The 17,842-nt window shown below is 34.1% G+C and overlaps 2 protein-coding genes across 6 annotated transcripts; both read left to right on the top strand.

Moving 5' to 3' along the window:
• Nucleotides 1-19: 19 nt before the first annotated feature.
• LOC108621259 (synaptic vesicle glycoprotein 2C) lies at nt 20-12,085 on the top strand. Of its 5 annotated transcripts, none has more exons than XM_089476616.1 (10): nt 20-184; nt 2,870-3,275; nt 3,348-3,509; nt 5,610-5,772; nt 5,920-6,041; nt 6,096-6,402; nt 6,463-6,570; nt 6,623-6,755; nt 6,816-7,227; nt 11,766-12,085. In XM_089476616.1, the coding sequence occupies exons 2-10, from the start codon at nt 3,182-3,184 to the stop codon at nt 11,798-11,800; spliced, it is 1,536 nt and encodes a 511-aa protein (XP_089332742.1). In that variant the 5' UTR covers nt 20-184; nt 2,870-3,181; the 3' UTR covers nt 11,801-12,085. The 5 variants fall into 5 exon arrangements, with proteins under 5 accessions (XP_089332742.1, XP_089332741.1, XP_089332743.1 ...); XM_089476615.1 differs by having other exon boundaries at nt 24-184; nt 3,174-3,275; XM_089476617.1 differs by having other exon boundaries at nt 69-184; nt 3,040-3,275.
• A 1,249-nt stretch (nt 12,086-13,334) lies between these two features.
• LOC108621261 (synaptic vesicle glycoprotein 2C) lies at nt 13,335-17,713 on the top strand. The gene is made up of 9 exons (XM_018018469.2): nt 13,335-13,504; nt 13,566-13,727; nt 13,962-14,124; nt 14,289-14,410; nt 14,951-15,368; nt 15,634-15,766; nt 15,820-16,103; nt 16,375-16,502; nt 17,516-17,713. The coding sequence occupies exons 1-9, from the start codon at nt 13,435-13,437 to the stop codon at nt 17,560-17,562; spliced, it is 1,527 nt and encodes a 508-aa protein (XP_017873958.1). The 5' UTR covers nt 13,335-13,434; the 3' UTR covers nt 17,563-17,713.
• Nucleotides 17,714-17,842: the final 129 nt, after the last annotated feature.

The raw sequence follows: 17,842 nt of genomic DNA on the forward strand, positions 1-17,842 counted from the left end.
GTATTACAACCACTAACCATATTACACGTGCTGAGTGAATTAATTAAAATACGCGTTTTTGTTTGTGCACAGCTGTTACTTATCTATTTAAAACGATAGCCACAATAGAAATTCATCGCGTATAGTTATCGATACTGCGAAACTGTTTATTCATGCCGCGAGTTTGGAATGTTTAGGCGGAAAAGTATACAATATACACATATTACTTTTGTCAATCTCACGGGGCCTACAGAATTGTGAAATTTGTATCTAAAGCTCAGTAACGTTAAAGAATTTAAATCTAACTCATCCAACTGCTTCCAACATATGTATATTCCAATAGAAGCAAAATGATTTGTGTACATACTTATGAATAAATGGTCATTGACGAAAACTAATATAATCTCTCCTCTACGTAAACGAGAATATTTATTTTTGACCGATTTCAAACTCTAAAATTTTTAATGCTATTTTGGTAGCTGACAGCGTTTAATATTTAAAGTCTATTTGGAAATCAATAATATAATCTGTATAAATTAAGTATTTAACAACTCGTGTAGACAATTGTTGACAACTTATTATTTTTATACCCTGAACCCATTAGGGAAATCAGGGTATAATGGTTTTGTTAAAAGTATGTAACAGGCAGAAGGAGGCGGATAGTTAGTTATCGATTAAAAACCGAATCGAAAACTAGTTATTTAATTATATCTCATGTCCTTAGATGTAGAGTCTACAAATTTTAAATATATGTAGATTCATATATATGATATAGAATTTCGATTTTTTTATAATTTACCCCCAACCCTATATTCACCCCCTCACTCCTATATTTGTAAAGGGCTTATTTGAAATACAAGAAACTTGGCACATACATACACGCACTTAAATGTTACAAGCAGAAAGACTCGAAGAGTGAAATATCAATTCTTCGAAAGGTTCAGGGGATTTCGTAGTCGAGCAGTCTCAACTAGAGCTTTCTTACTCGTTTTGTTTTATTTTTTAATAATTTTTAGTTTGTGAATAGTTTTTGTTTATGTTACACATAGTTGACTTTACAACTATTTTTAACTGTAGAGAAGAGAAAAATATTGTATATTACTTAATACAAATATGGCGACAAACAATATAACGTACACTGAGAATAACTTTCGATATAGTTGATATTGTTCTCCGATATTCCCTTTTGTGGAATTCATATTGCAAAAACAGGTAAGAGTACCCTAGTCTAGTCTGATCGACGATGAATTAATTTCGTTTTCTTTAGCGTAATTTGAACACTATTATACCTGGATACTTCAGATTTAATATGTATTTATGTACTTTTGACAAATTCGAAGATTTTGTAATTAACATATTACACCCCTTCGCACTCAATTCGTAAGAAATAATTTTTAAGTGGTAGAGATTTGTGCTTTGGAATGTAGACACATTTTAAAGTTAATAATGTTTCATAAGAATAATCGTGCTACAAGAGAAATGATTGAAGGAAATAAATTATCATACTATTACCCAGACTGCAGTCCACGCACAGTCGCTGCTTACTGTGCAGTTAGCAGAGTGCGTGCTAATGCGTGCGTGTGGATGCATGCGTTCATAAAAGTAGTGCAGAATGATTAGAGTATCAGCTTGTAGGGTCCCGGATATCTCCTAGTCGAGGAGTCTCGACTAGGGCACACTTACTGGTTATATAATTTATTTTATATAATATTACGGGAATGAATTTAGCCATGCCTTATAACATCCTATTATTTCTTACACTTTCTGTTAGTCTATTGATATTATATTCTTCAGCTCCCCACTAGTATTAGATATATCTTCTCAAAAGCGCTAAATATGAAAATGGGAGTATATTCCTCAAAATAATAATTTTTAGCAACGTAAAAATGTCCACTAAAAAGCATTTCAACAGTAGCAGTTTCACTGGCCATAAAGTATCATCTTCACTAGGTAAACAAACGGAAGCAGATACCACATACTAGTACCGTGTCCCAATAAACCAACGTTGTTTACAAGTATTATTGTTAATGTGTAACAACTTAAATGGGTGTTACTTTTGTTTTTCACACATTCAACTGCGAGGTGTCATAAAAGTTATAAAGATCTTTATAGCTGCATATACGAGTGACAAGTGCAGCCTCCTAGCAACGCCTTCATATGCCTCACTCGCACCTAAGAATGAAACGAGTCTGCTATCGCATCACATTATGTGTAGACACTAGCCTTCACCTTTTTCACCTTTGCTTATAAAGTATACTCATATTTTCGCATAAACCAAAGGAAAAACAGCTTTTAAAAGAATATTAATTGTATATAATTTTTTAATAGCAATCATCTCATTCAATTGGAAATTCAACTTCAATAAACAAAAGCATTAATCTTGACGGTAAGAGTTTTCCCTGCCTCCCTTTACCGAAGTAGAACATATTTAATAAATTAATAAATTAGCCCAATGTCATCTCCGAACTTATTTATCTGTGTTGTGCACTGATAACTGAATTTTCAATGATTATTCGAGGGGTGGTTGGCAAGTCGCTGACTGATAGGCATTTGCTTCTGTTTAACACTAAGTGAATATTCTGACTCTCCGCTTTTGCTTCGAGTACATATTTTACTAACAGCTGTATTAAAATAGTATTCGCCGGCTTTCGTTCTAATATCAAGGTAATTGATGTGAATGACACCAAGTGAGTCCCAAAATACTGGGATCATAGCCTTGCCAGTGGACAGACCCACCTTGGCCTTCTTTGATTCACGTTCACTCAACGAAACCCGGTTTTTGCTTCTTTTTATTTTATTTCATTTTCCTTGCTATCGGATTTGATGTGATAATTCCATGTTTAAATGGTTACAAAATGGCGCAAAAACTCGTTCGTATTGCGCACAACAGTCTCGTGAAAATGTATAGTCAATAGCGTATAGTCAAGTGTGAACGAGCTAGACACCGATCTCGCGGATAGTGCTATAATATCCAAATATGTATTTAAAAATCGCGAAGTTTATATACATTTCTCAAAATGATTAGTAGCTTCTAAGTTAAGACTACTATTATTCTTGAAGAAACCCTCGGCCATTGGAAACCATATCAAACAATCTTGGCTATCTTTATATGTTAGAGAGCACATTGTGCCTCGTCAGTCACATTTCAAAGACGCTTCGGTAAGGATCGTTAACGTCTCCCAATATTAATACAGCTCTTAAAATGACGAATGTGAGCCAGCAAGATGCAGAATCGAAGCCATCCCAAAAATCCATGAGTGATGGTCATGAATATGAAGAAGTTCTCGAATTGATTGGTAGGGCAAACTTTTAAAAAGATGTACAACTGTGATAAAAATACCCTGCTATTAAATAACTGTTTGCTAAAGGATTTGGATGCGTGCAGTGGGTAATTCTAATTGCATCAGGACTCCTACTAATGATGGTCATAAACGAGACAATGGGTATGTCATACATAACTATTGTCTCCCAGTGCGATTTTCAAACAAATTCAGTGTACAAGGCTGTCATGAGTGCTGCTAGTTTTGTCGGTAAGTATTCGTCCTTAAATATGATAAGCTTACAAATTTGATTCCGAAAACTTAACTCTTATGTAATCTGTATATTAAAACTAATTATTATATATACATAGATAGGCATGTGTGCGAGTATTTGTAACAATTTTTACAATGGTTTAAGAATTTTGATACACTCTAACACTATGGACTAGTTAGCAGTAGTATCTGCATTTAGTCTCTTGGAATTTGGTGCAAATCTAATTAAAATGATTAGTAATTAAGCAGCGAAAAGATATGCAAGTGAATTTAAAATACTAATTTCATCACATTAGCTTTTGTATTGTTAATAATAGCCAAGAGATTGTTACAGTTGGAAGGAATTCAAATGACGTAAAAGTGCCGTAGTCAGACATCTCCCACAAGATAATAAGTCGAAGCGCTCATAGGGGTGATACTGAAAATAATTTAACTTTATCTAAAAAATGAAAATGGGTTCATGGTATAACAAGTCGTAAAGCTTTCGTCGAGACTGCTCGACTACGAAATCCCTTGAGCCCTTCGAAGATCTGATAATTTAATAATTAATCGTTTCTTTTCTGCTCACATATGAAACTTCCACAGAAACATATATGTATTCACGCACAATCATGCATTGGCTGCAGTGTAGGCTTACTATGGGAACTTAATTGTTTAATAACTTTTCTTGGGGATGGACTATCTTGATGAAACTTTCAGATCGTGATTATAACATTGCCAAAGCTCAAATCTCTAGTATTTGAAATACTTCTTTTATAAACTTAAGAGTGAGGGGTGAATATTACAGATTTTCGATAGGGCGTTTAATCGATAACAAAATAACTGGATGAGTTATCGATTTTTTGTGAGATACTCTTTATCACTCTACATATACGGACATTTTAAACAGACGGACAGAGAGATAGATGGACAGGGGGGTCTTTTTGAGGTCTACCACGCCTCCTTATGCCTATTACATTAATTTCAACAAAACTAATACACCCGGATTCCCCATTTGATTATGATCACGTTCTGAAAGTTGCATGAGGATAGTCGTACTATAAGTGAAATTATTTAATATATAAGTAAATTCTCATAATATTGCCACACTGAGTCCAAGTGCAGTCGCTGCTTACTGCGCAGTAAGCAGATCGCGTGCTTATACGTGCGTGTAGATGCATGTGCATGTGTACATAGAAGAAGTGCAGAATGATTAGAATATCAGCTTTGAGGGTTCAGGGTATTTCCTAGTCGAGCAGTCTCGACTAGAGCCTTCTTATTTGTTTAAATATTCAACACTAACTGTAGTGTCTGTATTGTTATTGTGCGTACGGGGCTAAGATGAATTCTTCTATCATGTTTTCAGTATCAGGGAAATCAAGGAATAATAGTTTTGTGAAAAGTATGTAACGGCCAGAAGGAATCATTGCAGAAGTACATATATATATATTCTTGATCAGCATGACGAGCTGTCCGTCCGTCCGTCCGCATGATCTCAGAAGTTATAAGAGCTAGAGAGCTACAATTTTACATGCATACTCGTGTGTACCATACGCAGTAAAAGTTTATCATATAACTCATCCGATAACTTTTTATCGAGAATAATCGAAAAATTGATTTTGTTTTTTAGCCTAACCTAACCACAGTGTTTGAACACTTTTAGACCTAGAGACTTCCGATTTACTGTGTATATACAGTTGATCGATACGAAGATTTTGTAATTTACAGATTTTGAATACCACGCCCCCTTCGCCACTAATTTGTAAAAAACGTATTTCTGAATGTTTCATTAAGATTGCATCTCTACAAGAGAAATTATTCAACTAATAAATTCTTATGCTATTGCCCACACCGCAGTGCAGCCCAAGCGCAGTCGATGCTAACTGCGCAGTTAGCAGAGCGCGTGATGGATGCGTATGTATGCGTGTGTATGCATGTGTTCATAAAAGAAGTGCAGAATGAGTGGAATATCAGCTTAGAGGTTTCAGGGTATCTCCTAGTCGAGTAGTATCGACTAGAGTCTTCTTACTTGTTCATATTTGTATGGAAGTACAGGGGGATAGCCTTTTTTCGCGCTGAACATTCTTTCGCTTTCAAAAACATTTTCTTATTATTCAGGAATTTTCTGCTCTTCATATTTCTGGGGTTATCTAAGTGATGCCATTGGACGTAAGCCAGTTCTAATATATACGACATTGTGCGGAAATCTACTCTCCCTAATATCAATCATTATTCCGAATTTCTGGATTTTTGTGGTCGCAAGATTTTTAGTGGGATTCTTGTAAGTATATAGCTATTTTCAAAAACGATTAGTTCGTTTCGATTTTTAAAGTTGTATAGGTGAGTATATAAGCATATTTATAATCGGTATATACTATGTATGTATGTATGTTAGTTTGCTTAATTATTCGTATACTTTGATTCACAGCATAGCAGGTGCTTCTTCCACGACATATGCATATCTTGGGGAATTTTTCATTCCCCGTCATCGACCGATAGTTATTAACTATGCAAGTTTATTTGTCGGCATTTCTACAATTTATGTGCCAGGTAAAGATTTGACAATATTGGAAATAATCAGTTAAACTGAATTTCTTATTAAAGCGGTTGCTTGGTTTGTTATGTCTATGGATTGGAGTCTGGATGTGACTGAAAGCTTTACGTTCCGTCCCTGGCGTTTGCTCACTGTATTTTATTTTGTTCCTGGACTGATCGGAGCAATGATGCTGATTAAAATGCCAGAAAGTCCAAAGATTTTATTGTCGATGGGTAGAACCGATGAGGCGTACGCCGCCGTAGAGTGGATCGCCTTAAAAAATATTGGCAAACATCTCCATGACCTGAAAGTTGAGGCACTAAAAAGTGATGCATTTTCAGACAGAGAAAATATACTTAGTGTATCGAAATCACCGTGAGTCTTAAAGCCAAAAATATGTTTTAATAGGTATAGTATATTGTTATCATACTCTAGAACGGTGAGCTTCAGAAAAATGTGGGCAGAAACTGCGCCATTGCTAAAAAGGCCGCATTTGAAAAACTTCTGCATAAGCTGCATTGTTATGTGTGGTCTCTTCTTCAGGTGAGATAAAACTCGAATGAACTTCAGTTCTTACAGATGAATTTATTTTCAGCTCGTCGGGCATGGGCTTATGGTATCCAGAAATACTCAATCGCCTGGGATCATCCGTTGCCGAGGACGCAATGACCGTTTGTGATGTGATCGAGGCTTCAGTTGATCAGTGGCAAGCTAACATAACGACAGATGTATGAACTTGGGTTTAAGATTGAGTTGAGCAACTTAAGGACTTGTTTAATTCTTTACAGATTTGCAATGATCAAATCAATACAAAGAGTTATATCGACACGATTACATACGGATCAGCTTTAATTACAGGTTATATTGTAATGGGCTTTGTTATCAATCAAATCGGGCGCAAGGCATCCATCACAGTGGGCTTAGCCATAGCTGCTGGATGCGCTCTGTCGTTAGTATGGATCAAAAATGAAGCAGTCATTATAGTCTGCTTTTGCTTGTACCTGGTACTACCGGGCCTGTGTGTATCAGTACTAAGCGGAGTCGTCGTGGATCTCGTCCCCACAAATCTAAGGGGCAAGGCAGTTTGCATCTGCCTCATGCTGGGGCGCACGGGAAGTGTTTTTGGCAGCAACATCATTGGAATACTTCTCGAATCGTATTGCCACATAACATTTGGATTATTTTCTGGATTTGTTTTGTGTGAGTTCAATCAAGCAATTAAATCACGCAATTAAAACAGTGTTGAATGCATGCATGAGTTTTCATGATAAGTAAAAGCATTTAGTAAAAATATTTATGATTTGATACTAGCCTTACAGAAACCAGTAATGGAAAATGTCCAATAATTCAATGTATGTATAAATAATAAATTCAGTACAGCAAAAGGGATAAAATACTTGGTATTTGCTCGAGCACTGCAACAAAATCAGAGTATATGTATGTACATATGTATTAGAGATCTGCAGGAATACAAAAAAAAAAAAAAAACAAGTAAGAAGACTCTAGTCGAGCCTGCCCGACTAGGATACCCTGAACCCTCTAATCTGATATTTTAATCACTCTGCACTTCTTGAATGCACACATACATACAACATTCAGAACATAATCATAATGTTCAAATGTATGTACATTCCACAGCAGCAAGCACAAGTCTCTAGTACTTGAAATACGCATTTTACAAAGGTGAGGGTGAGGAGGTGGATATAAGGATGGGGGTAAATTACAACAAAAATCGAAATTATATAAAATACATATAAGTCTACATTTAAAATTTTGAAGCTCTAGCTCTAAAGGTGTAGGAGATATATTTAAATAACTAGCTTTCGATAAGGTTTTTAATCGATACTAAAATATCGTGGGTATATATCGATATATAGAGAAAAACTTGATATACGCGTGATATACACGGACCTAGGAAAAAAATTTCAAGTCTCTAGCTCTTATATATTCAGAGATCGACGCGTTCATACATACGGACGGACGGACAGACGGACAGGGCAAAATCGACTTAGCTCGTCGCCCTGATCAAGAATATATATACTTTGTGGGATCTGCCACGCCTCCTTCTGCCTGTTACATACTTTTAAGAAAACCATTATACCCTGATTTCCCATTTTCAATGGGTTCAGGGTATAACAAGTAAGAAGAGTAGTCGAGACTGCTCGACTAGGATATACCCTGAACCCTCTAATCTGATATTCTAATCACTCTGCACTTCTTTTCGACATACATACATACACACGTACGTATTAGAACGCGCTCTGCTAACTGCGCAGTAAGCAGCGACTGCGATTGGGCTGCGCTGCAGTGTGGGCAACATTATAAAAATTTATTTGTTTAATAATTTAATTATTGAAACTTTCAGATCGTAATCGTATGGTGAAAATGTATGTACATTCCTAAGCACACGTCTCTAGTACTTGAAATACCTTTTACAAAGGTGATGGTGACAGGGTGGATATAGGGGTGGAGGGTAAATTACAACGAAAATCGAAATTATATAAAATACATATAAGTCTACATTTAAAATTTGCAAAAGGACCTAAACATATCAGCAATGGACCAAACAGTACGGAAATATTTAAGACATCACGATTTGAACACTTTCTGTTCAAGAAAAGTACCATATATGAATATAAAACACATTTCCAAACGAATGGCGTTTGCAAAAAAGCAGCCTCATACTATTGCACTTGATCTGCTATATTAAGGGATTTCTTGTATATCTAGGATTGAATACTAAATTCTGTGGATGTCTCACGAAGGACCGCGATCCTTTTCCCCTAAAAATTAGCATCTTACTTTCATCAGACAAAAGTATGTTTCTCCATTCCAGCGTAGATCAATTTCTATGTTTCCCTTGCAAACGCCATACGTACAAAAGTAGATCAATACATTGATAAATGTACCTAAGAGAACTTCTTAAACTTTGCATTTGCAAGTGGTGCTATTTTATTTTTCGCAGCTGTATATATTCCTGAACAGTTTGAAGAGGTAATTTAACTAAGCGTGTTTGTTTCGCATGTCACTCTGTCAGACTCCTTATCAATATCACAGTCTGTTTCTCCGTCAGTCTCTCTGTCTGCCTACTGAAGAGAAGCTAGGAATAAAGAAGAACTACAGATCATTTAATTTGTCTATATGTATGCGGCATCACTAGTTTGGTATTCATATATGAGTAAAACGAAGCTAGAATGCTTGCAGCAGAAGAGAGTGTTCCCATTGGTCATTTAAAGCTCAACAAGCAACGATACCAACCTAGCGCCAGGCTCAACATTTGAGCGAAACTCAGACTTTGAGTGAATGTTGCCCTATATAAAGGGCAGCAGTTGCAGCATTTCTTCAGTCGTCCAGGCTCGGTCGGGGTCAGCAGTACGGTGGATTTTTTTTTTATACCCTGAAACCATTGAAAATGGGAAATCAGGGTATAATGGTTTTGTTAAAAGTATGTAACAGGCAGAAGGAGGCGTGGCAGACCCCACAAAGTATATATATTCTTGATCAGGGCGACGAGCTGAGTCGATTTGGCCCTGTCCGTCTGTCTGTCCGTCCGTCCGTCCGTCCGTCCGTCCGTCCGTCCGTCCGTCCGTCCGTATGTATGAACGCGTCGATTTCAGAAGATATAAGAGCTAGAGACTTCAAATTTTTTTTAAAATGTTCGTAATTACAGCGCGCATATCAAGTTTATCATTAAAAATCGCTAACTCATCCCGATCTTTTTTTATCGATAAAAAACCTTATCGAAAACCAGTTATAAAATTATATCTTCTACACCCTTATTGCTAGAGTCTCCAAATTTTTAATGTATGCTTATATGCAATTTATACAATTTCGGTTTTTGTTAAAATTTACCCCCCACCCTTAAATTCACCCCCTCACCCTCACTTTTGTAAAAAGCGTATTTCAAATACTAGAGACTTTAGCTTTGGAATATACACACATATTCACCATATGATTACGCTCTAAAAGTTTCATTAAGATCGTACGTCTACAAAAGAAATTATTTGACAAATAAATTCTCATAATATTGCCCACACTGCAGCGCAGCCCAAGCCCAGAGCGCAGGCTTATGCGAGCGTGTGGATGCATGTGTATGTATGTGTGCATAAAAGAAGTGCAGAATGATTAGAATATCAGCTTGGAGGGTTCAGGGTATCTCCTAGTCGAGCAGTCTCGACTGGAGCTTTCTTACTTGTTTTTTTTTTTTTTTGATATTATTATATTTTCCGAAACTATTTTTTTTTTTTTGTTTTTTTTTTTTTTGTATTTTTATTATAAATTAATTTTTTCTGTAGTATTTTTTCTTATTATTTTTTTTGTTATTATTTTTATACCCTGAACCCATTGAAAATGGGAAATCAGGGTATAATGGTTTTGTTAAAAGTATGTAACAGGCAGAAGGAGGCGTGGCAGACCCCACAAAGTATATATATTCTTGATCAGGGCGACGAGCTGAGTTGATTTGGCCCTGTCCGTCTGTCTGTCTGTCCGTCCGTCCGTCCGTCCGTCCGTCCGTCCGTCCGTCCGTCCGTCCGTATGTATGAACGCGTCGATTTCTGAAGATATAAGAGCTAGAGACTTCAAATTTTTTTTAAAATGTCCGTAATTACAGCGCGCATATCAAGTTTATCATTAAAAATCGATAACTCATCCCGATCTTTTTTATCGATAAAAACCCTTATCGAAAACCAGTTATAAAATTATATCTTCTACACCCTTATTGCTAGAGTCTCCAAATTTTTAATGTATGCTTATATGCAATTTATACAATTTCGGTTTTTGTTAAAATTTACCCCCCACCCTTAAATTCACCCCCTCACCCTCACTTTTGTAAAAAGCGTATTTCAAATACTAGAGACTTGGGCATTGGAATATACACACATATTCACCATATGATTACGCTCTAAAAGTTTCATTAAGATCGTATGTCTACAAAAGAAATTATTTAACAAATAAATTCTCATAATATTGCCCACACTGCAGCGCAGCCCAATCGCAGTCGCTGCTTACTGCGCAGTTAGCAGAGCGCAGGCTTATGCGTGCGTGTGGATGAATGTGTATGTATGTGTGCATAAAAGAAGTGCAGAATGATTAGAATATCAGCTTAGACGGTTCAGGGTATCTCCTAGTCGAGCAGTCTCGACTGGAGCTTTCTTACTTGTTTTATTATGTTTTTTCTTATTATTTTTTTGTTACTATTTTTTTTATTATGTTTTTTATTTTTTTAATTTAATTTTTTTTTTCTTATTTTATTTTTTATTAATTTATTTTTTTATTATTATTTTTGTTAATTTTTAATTTTTTTTTATTATTTTTTTTTATTATTTTTTTATTTTTTATTTTTTTTTTATTATTTTTTTTTATTATTTTTTTTTTTTTTTATTATTATTTTTTTTTTATTATTATTTTTTTTTTTTTTTTTTTTTTTTTTACTTAATAATTTCTGGTACCTACGCAATCTTATAACTTGTTTTTGTTATTTTAAGGCACAAATTACATTTGGCTGTTCCACTTTTTAAGACCAAATAATTCGTTTATACATTATATTCATTTTATTTACTTTTGCGCTTGGCTCACTTATTACAAGAATGACCAACTCAATTATATCGAAAAATATTTGGACAAAAACATATCCCGATATAAATATATTTTTTAAACAAAACAAGACAACCCTAATTATCTCAAACGTGTATTATATATTTTTCATTTAATTAATGTTGAATATCTTTTATTTATAGTTTGTGCGTTGTTGGCTTTTCTTCTACCAATGTAAAAAATGCAACAGTATGAATGACCATGGAATGCTGAGGAAATGAAATTAATTTAAGAAATATGTATGTTCAAATTTGAGTATTAAATTAAATTAAAATGATAATAAAGAGGATTAGTTTAGTCTAAACTAACAAAATTTTCTGATCGGACGAACATCCCTATACATCTATTCACAAAAGCAAATACACACATATGGATACTTCCTGCTTTCTTTATGCAGAAGGTGCGAAAAAAAATTTATATATATATTAATAATCCACAATAATAAAAATTATGAACAAGCAAAGCCCCGTAAACTACTAAATATCTATACTATGACTACGACTGAACTTACTGCGGTTAAGAAATCAAATGAATTTTAATACATACACAAATTTTTAGAAATAAGCAACTTGGCAAACAAATTCTATCACTTTTGATTAAGTAATTAGTCGTAAGTTGGCAAACAACTTTGTGTGATGAGAATTTGCTAAGACACCTACAAACAAGTTATGTTCACTGACCACCGTAGACCTTAAATAAAAATTTGGCCTGGCTACTTACAATGTCGTTTACTTCAGTGTTCATCTGGTTTATGTGCAGACGTTGATGTAGACGTTAAGCAGGACCAATTAAACTAAAAGCCGTAATATTGGATAAATAAATAAATAAACTATTCAATAATAGTAAAATGATATACTGTAGATAACAATATAACAAAGTTGAAAACATATATGTAAGAAGTCTCTAAATGGAAATGATAGAGACTTACTGGCTTTGACAAACTAATGTCAACAATTATGATAGCTCTAAACGAAACTGTTCGACTAGGAGTTTTGTAAGAAGTTCAAACTCAATACATTCTACTTATAATTAAAATAATAGAAAAAAAATTATATATAAATTTATTTATTTATTTTAATTTTATATATATATATATATATATATATATATATATATATATATATATATATAATTAAAATAAATAAATATTTCCGATGGGTTGGAAATTATATATTGTAAATTTCATTCTGCTAGTATCTTGACAGCTTAAAACACTTTGCCAATGAATTAAATATCAAAGCCCTATGGCTTTAATCACATACATAATCTTCCATTCGCGTCTCTATTCTCTCTCTCTATTCTTACTCTCTCTATTCTTATTAGAGTAAACGGAAGCGATTAAACCTATTATTAAAAAATATTTTTGAATAAGTTATTTTAAACGAGATGTATGTATGCGTGTCTGTATAATCACAACTTTTTGTTTAAATTTATTTAATAATTTAAACTCGAAATATGCAGATCTGTCGAAGACTATAAAGATTCGTCTATTAATTGTATTTATAGCAATAATATATGTATCAAACCTTGCAATCATTCTCTCTAACTGTCCCCATGACATGTCTCTATCTCTCTTTATTACTCACTCTTTCTCTTAAATGACAGTAAGATATAAAATTCTAAGTTATTTTAATCTCAGAACAAGTTTTTGCGCTCTCAAGCATTAAAAGTTGTTGAATTGGTTTGTAGTAGGAATATCACAGCTTTGAGCTGTGTGTCTTAAATGTTATATATTCTATTGAAATACTTAACATATAAGGTGTGGCTAGTTTGTAAACAACGCCAGTTGGATGTTTGCCTTTGAAAGTGAAAATGCAATACCTTCGTGGAGACACGTTCCCTCCAAATATGTTGGAGTACGATGAAATCTTGGAGAAGATAGGTAAGCAGTTGCCCACCCACAAATACAGATAGTTGAGCTATTCCGCTACGCATTGTAACAGGCTATGGCAAGACCCAATGGATACTACTTCTAATAAGCGGCCTTCTGACAATCACATCTGTGGCCGCACAGCAAACAATGAGTATTGTTGTAATCGCATCCCGCTGCGAGTTCGACACAACGGAAGCCGAGATGGGTGTCATGATGGCGGCATATGTAGCAGGTAAGTCATGGGCTGCAAACAACTCAAACGCAGTTGTTAATTAAACATCTGTGGCATATATATAGAAATATGTATATTATATATATATAGAAAGTATTAGATCATATATATTTAAATTCAACATACGAAAACTGTCATATATAGATATATACATATGTTTACATATTCATCTATTCATGTCTTTGTACACATATATATTATGAATCAACGATTATTTGATTTGCATTTTTGTAGGGGTTTTTCTCTCAACCTATATATGGGGATATGTCTGCGATGCAATAGGTCGTCGTAAGGTTTTGCTTTACGGAACATTTTCAAGCTGCGGCCTTCTATTTATTCTCATGTTTGTGACGAGCGTTTGGCTATTTAACATTATTAACTTGCTTTCTGGTATCAGGTAAGAATCATCTATGTAAATTAACTTAAATTCATTTACAATGGAAAAATTACAATACAATGGATAAGCTAGCTAACATAGCTTGTCTCGAGTGATGTCGACTGTTTATTTATTTTTGTTTTTATAAAATGTATTGAATATACTGATGGATTAATTTCTTACAGTCTCGGCGGTGTCTCAGCAGCACTCTATGCATATTTGAGCGAATTCAACATACCTCGCCACCGAGCCGTTGCGATCAATTATTCAACAATGTTTGTCAGTGTCACTGCCATATATGTCCCAGGTACTATAACATCTCTCAGTACTTTATGAATATATTTTATTCAATTCCCATCTAGAGAATGTGTCTCGCATTTTCATATTCTCACTAGAGTAGAAATTCCAATTATTTTGTACTCAATTATTATTGTCCTATGAGCCTATGAAAATAGGGAGTTCGAGAATTAATCGCATGAGTAGGTTATGAATCATATATTCTATTCTGAAACAAGAGTTTGATAAACAAATTTCCCTAACACTACTTATAATAGTTTATATATGTTTGCTATATTTTAAATATGCCTCAAATGTATATATATATATGAATAAGTATATAACATATATACGTGTTTTTCTTCTCCAAAATTTTAAATAGTGCGCTGTTTGAAATATTTAGATGATCAGAAGTCAAGAAATTTCCTAGATTGCCAAAAATGAAATATTCATATTAGCTGACTGAAATAACTTTTAAGGTTCACATATACATACTATTATTGTTATTATTGTTATTATCACTTAATTTATTATTACATACGTTAGATATTACATTTTAATATATTCACAGCAACGGCTTGGGCAGTATTATCTTATGATTGGAGTGTTCCCATTGTTGGTGACTTTGTGTTTCGTCCATGGCGTTTATTAATGTTATTAACGCTTTTACCCGGAGTTATTGGGGGACTGGTACTACTACATTATCCCGAAAGTCCCAAGTATCTGCTGTCTCAAGATAAAGAGGATCAGGCAATAAACGCTGTAAATTGGATCAGCAAATTCAATCGAGGATTACCCATTACTCAAGTTCTGAGTTGTAATGAAATCAGATTAAAACCAGAGATACAGACTGAAGAAAACATACTATCAAATTCCAAAGGCTGGCATATAATCACAAACATCGCTCGTGCCACAAAACCTTTGTTTCATAAGCCGCATGGATTTAATTTTGTGCTATGTAACGTTGCTGTCTTCTGTATGTTCTTCAGGTGTGTATGAATAAGAAAAATACTTTCATTTTTTAAATCACATCAAATCACAATAAAAAAGAAAAAACCTTTAAATTAAATAGCTAAACGTAACCAACTGCAATTGGTAAATTTTCACAAAACAAATCGATGCAAGACTTTGAATATCATTTAATATATCATCAATGAATTTGTGAGCTTTATGTAAATTTGTAAGAGCTTTTAAATACATACATCATGACTTGGTAAAATGTAATTTAAATTTGTAACATTGATTCATTTTCAGCTCTAATGGAATACAGCTTTGGTTTCCAGAGATTGTCAACCGATCATCCAATGAAGGAAATCAAAGCTCTACAGTTTGTGAAATACTGAGCAGCCCCGAGCAAGGCCAAATCAAATCCATGAATAGCACCAATGTAAGATATCAACCATACTCTGGATAAATTAATTTAGCATTCTTTATTTTCAGATCTGCTCTGATGCAATTTCAACCAATACTTATATTGACAATATGATAGTGGGTGTGGCCTTTTTGGTGGGTTTCTTAATACAAGGCGTCATATTAAACCCTATTGGTCGTAAGAACGTTTTGATGGCTGCCCTCACCTTGTCAATATTCAGCGGACTCTTACTACATTTCGTTTCAAATCCCATCGTGGTGCTGATCTTATTCTGCTTGGTCATCCTTCTGCCTGGACTATCAATATCTATTATGCTGGGTGCCATTGTCGACCTGGTCCCAACAAATTTGAGGTAATAAATTACATGCCGTTATATTTTCATATGTGAATACCAAACTATCAAACGAACAAAATCGGGACTATGTATATTTAATAATCACATAATAGCATTTATTATTTGTTACACTACATACAAAATATTATAATTTCGCGGCTCAACATTCTTAATTCTAAATATATTGATATAATTTGAATATATAAACATAATCAAGTAATTCCAACTTACACACACAGACATACATACATACATACATTCTTTTCTAATGTAATTTCTGCAATTTCAGAGGAAAAGCTGTTAGCTTGTGCATGTCTTTGGGGCGACTTGGAATTATTGCAGCAACAAATCTGATGGGTATTATATTAATCCAATACTGCACTATGACATTTGCATTGCTTTCTGTAATTCTAATAGGTAAGTAATAGTGAAATGTTTAACTCACCATAGATCAACACTAGTTGTAATAATATCTATATTATTTATAATTATACTCATTCATGAAAGTGAATTAGTATATTGGTTTTGTGGAATGTCTGTCTTGTCCGTCCGTCTGTCCGTCTGTCCGTATGAACGTAATTGGAAGACATACGTCGTGTATATCTCCGATTTAAAAAGTGTTAGAAAATGCATTTTCCGATATACCAAAACTCATATTAGTTGAAGAGCAAGAAAGCTGAAAATTGGAATGTAGATCCGCGTCGACCACCCAAGATCAACAAGCTATGGTGGATATATCAACGCCCATTAGCGCGTGGCAAATCGGATAAAACTGTATCTCCAAAAGTTTTACATCTAGAATGATATTTTGCGCGTAAGCTAATGCTATGATTCTGTAAAGTCTAATGGCAAAATTATATATCGACGGACCTGAAGATATAGTGATTTTTTAAATTCTGCTATACTTTGGACACCACCCAAGACCAAGAAGCTTCGACGGATATATGTCCGCCCACAGGGGTAGTGTCAAAGTTTAAATCTCCTAAAGTATAAAAGCTAGAAGCTATAATTTGGATAGTTAAGTTACTAGTAACCTCCTCTACCGATGCTCCAAAAATAATTTTTGCGCCTCTTTAGGGACGCGTAATTTTCACATTTTTTGACCGTAAGCATTCAAATTTAGCAGTTAGATTACAGTTAGCTAGTTGCATTTTCTACAGTATTAGAGCTAAACTTAGCTGCCAAATTGCTGATGGGATGTGAATGAGAATTTCGCACTCGGTAACGCCCGACTGCAACGTTCTTACTAGTTTTTTAATAATACTTATCAAATTTCGGGGCCCCAAACTAAAATGATCAATTCTCAAATATGATAGAATTTATTCAGAAATGTCAACGGCAATTCACCTTTATTTCTAACCGACAATAAAGAACAACATTCTATCAATTAGCTACCATTTATCTAATTCTAACTTTATTTTTCTTTACAGTGTGTTTTGTAGTTGTTTATTATCTTCCAATTCGGAATTCGGCTTAATCAAATTGTGTAGATTGCGAATTCGATTCATAAGCATATGTTAAAGGTACGAGTTTTATTGATTTTGGACATATTAAAATACTTCTTTAATTGTTTAAAACCTTGTAAAACCACATATGTATAATTCTAAATAAATTTTATTAAACCTGCATAGCTTTTGGATGGGTAAGTGTATACCAAGTAAGTTATGTCCTCTTACCGTTAGAATCATAAACAAACAGTACATTATAAACAACATTATTGAAGCCTACATGTTTCTATCTATCATTAGAAGAGTTAA

The sequence above is a fragment of the Drosophila arizonae genome, chromosome 2 (assembly GCF_054131065.1).
Source record: "Drosophila arizonae isolate 15081-1271.41 chromosome 2, UAZ_ARI_1.0, whole genome shotgun sequence".
Lineage (NCBI taxonomy): Eukaryota > Metazoa > Arthropoda > Insecta > Diptera > Drosophilidae > Drosophila > Drosophila arizonae.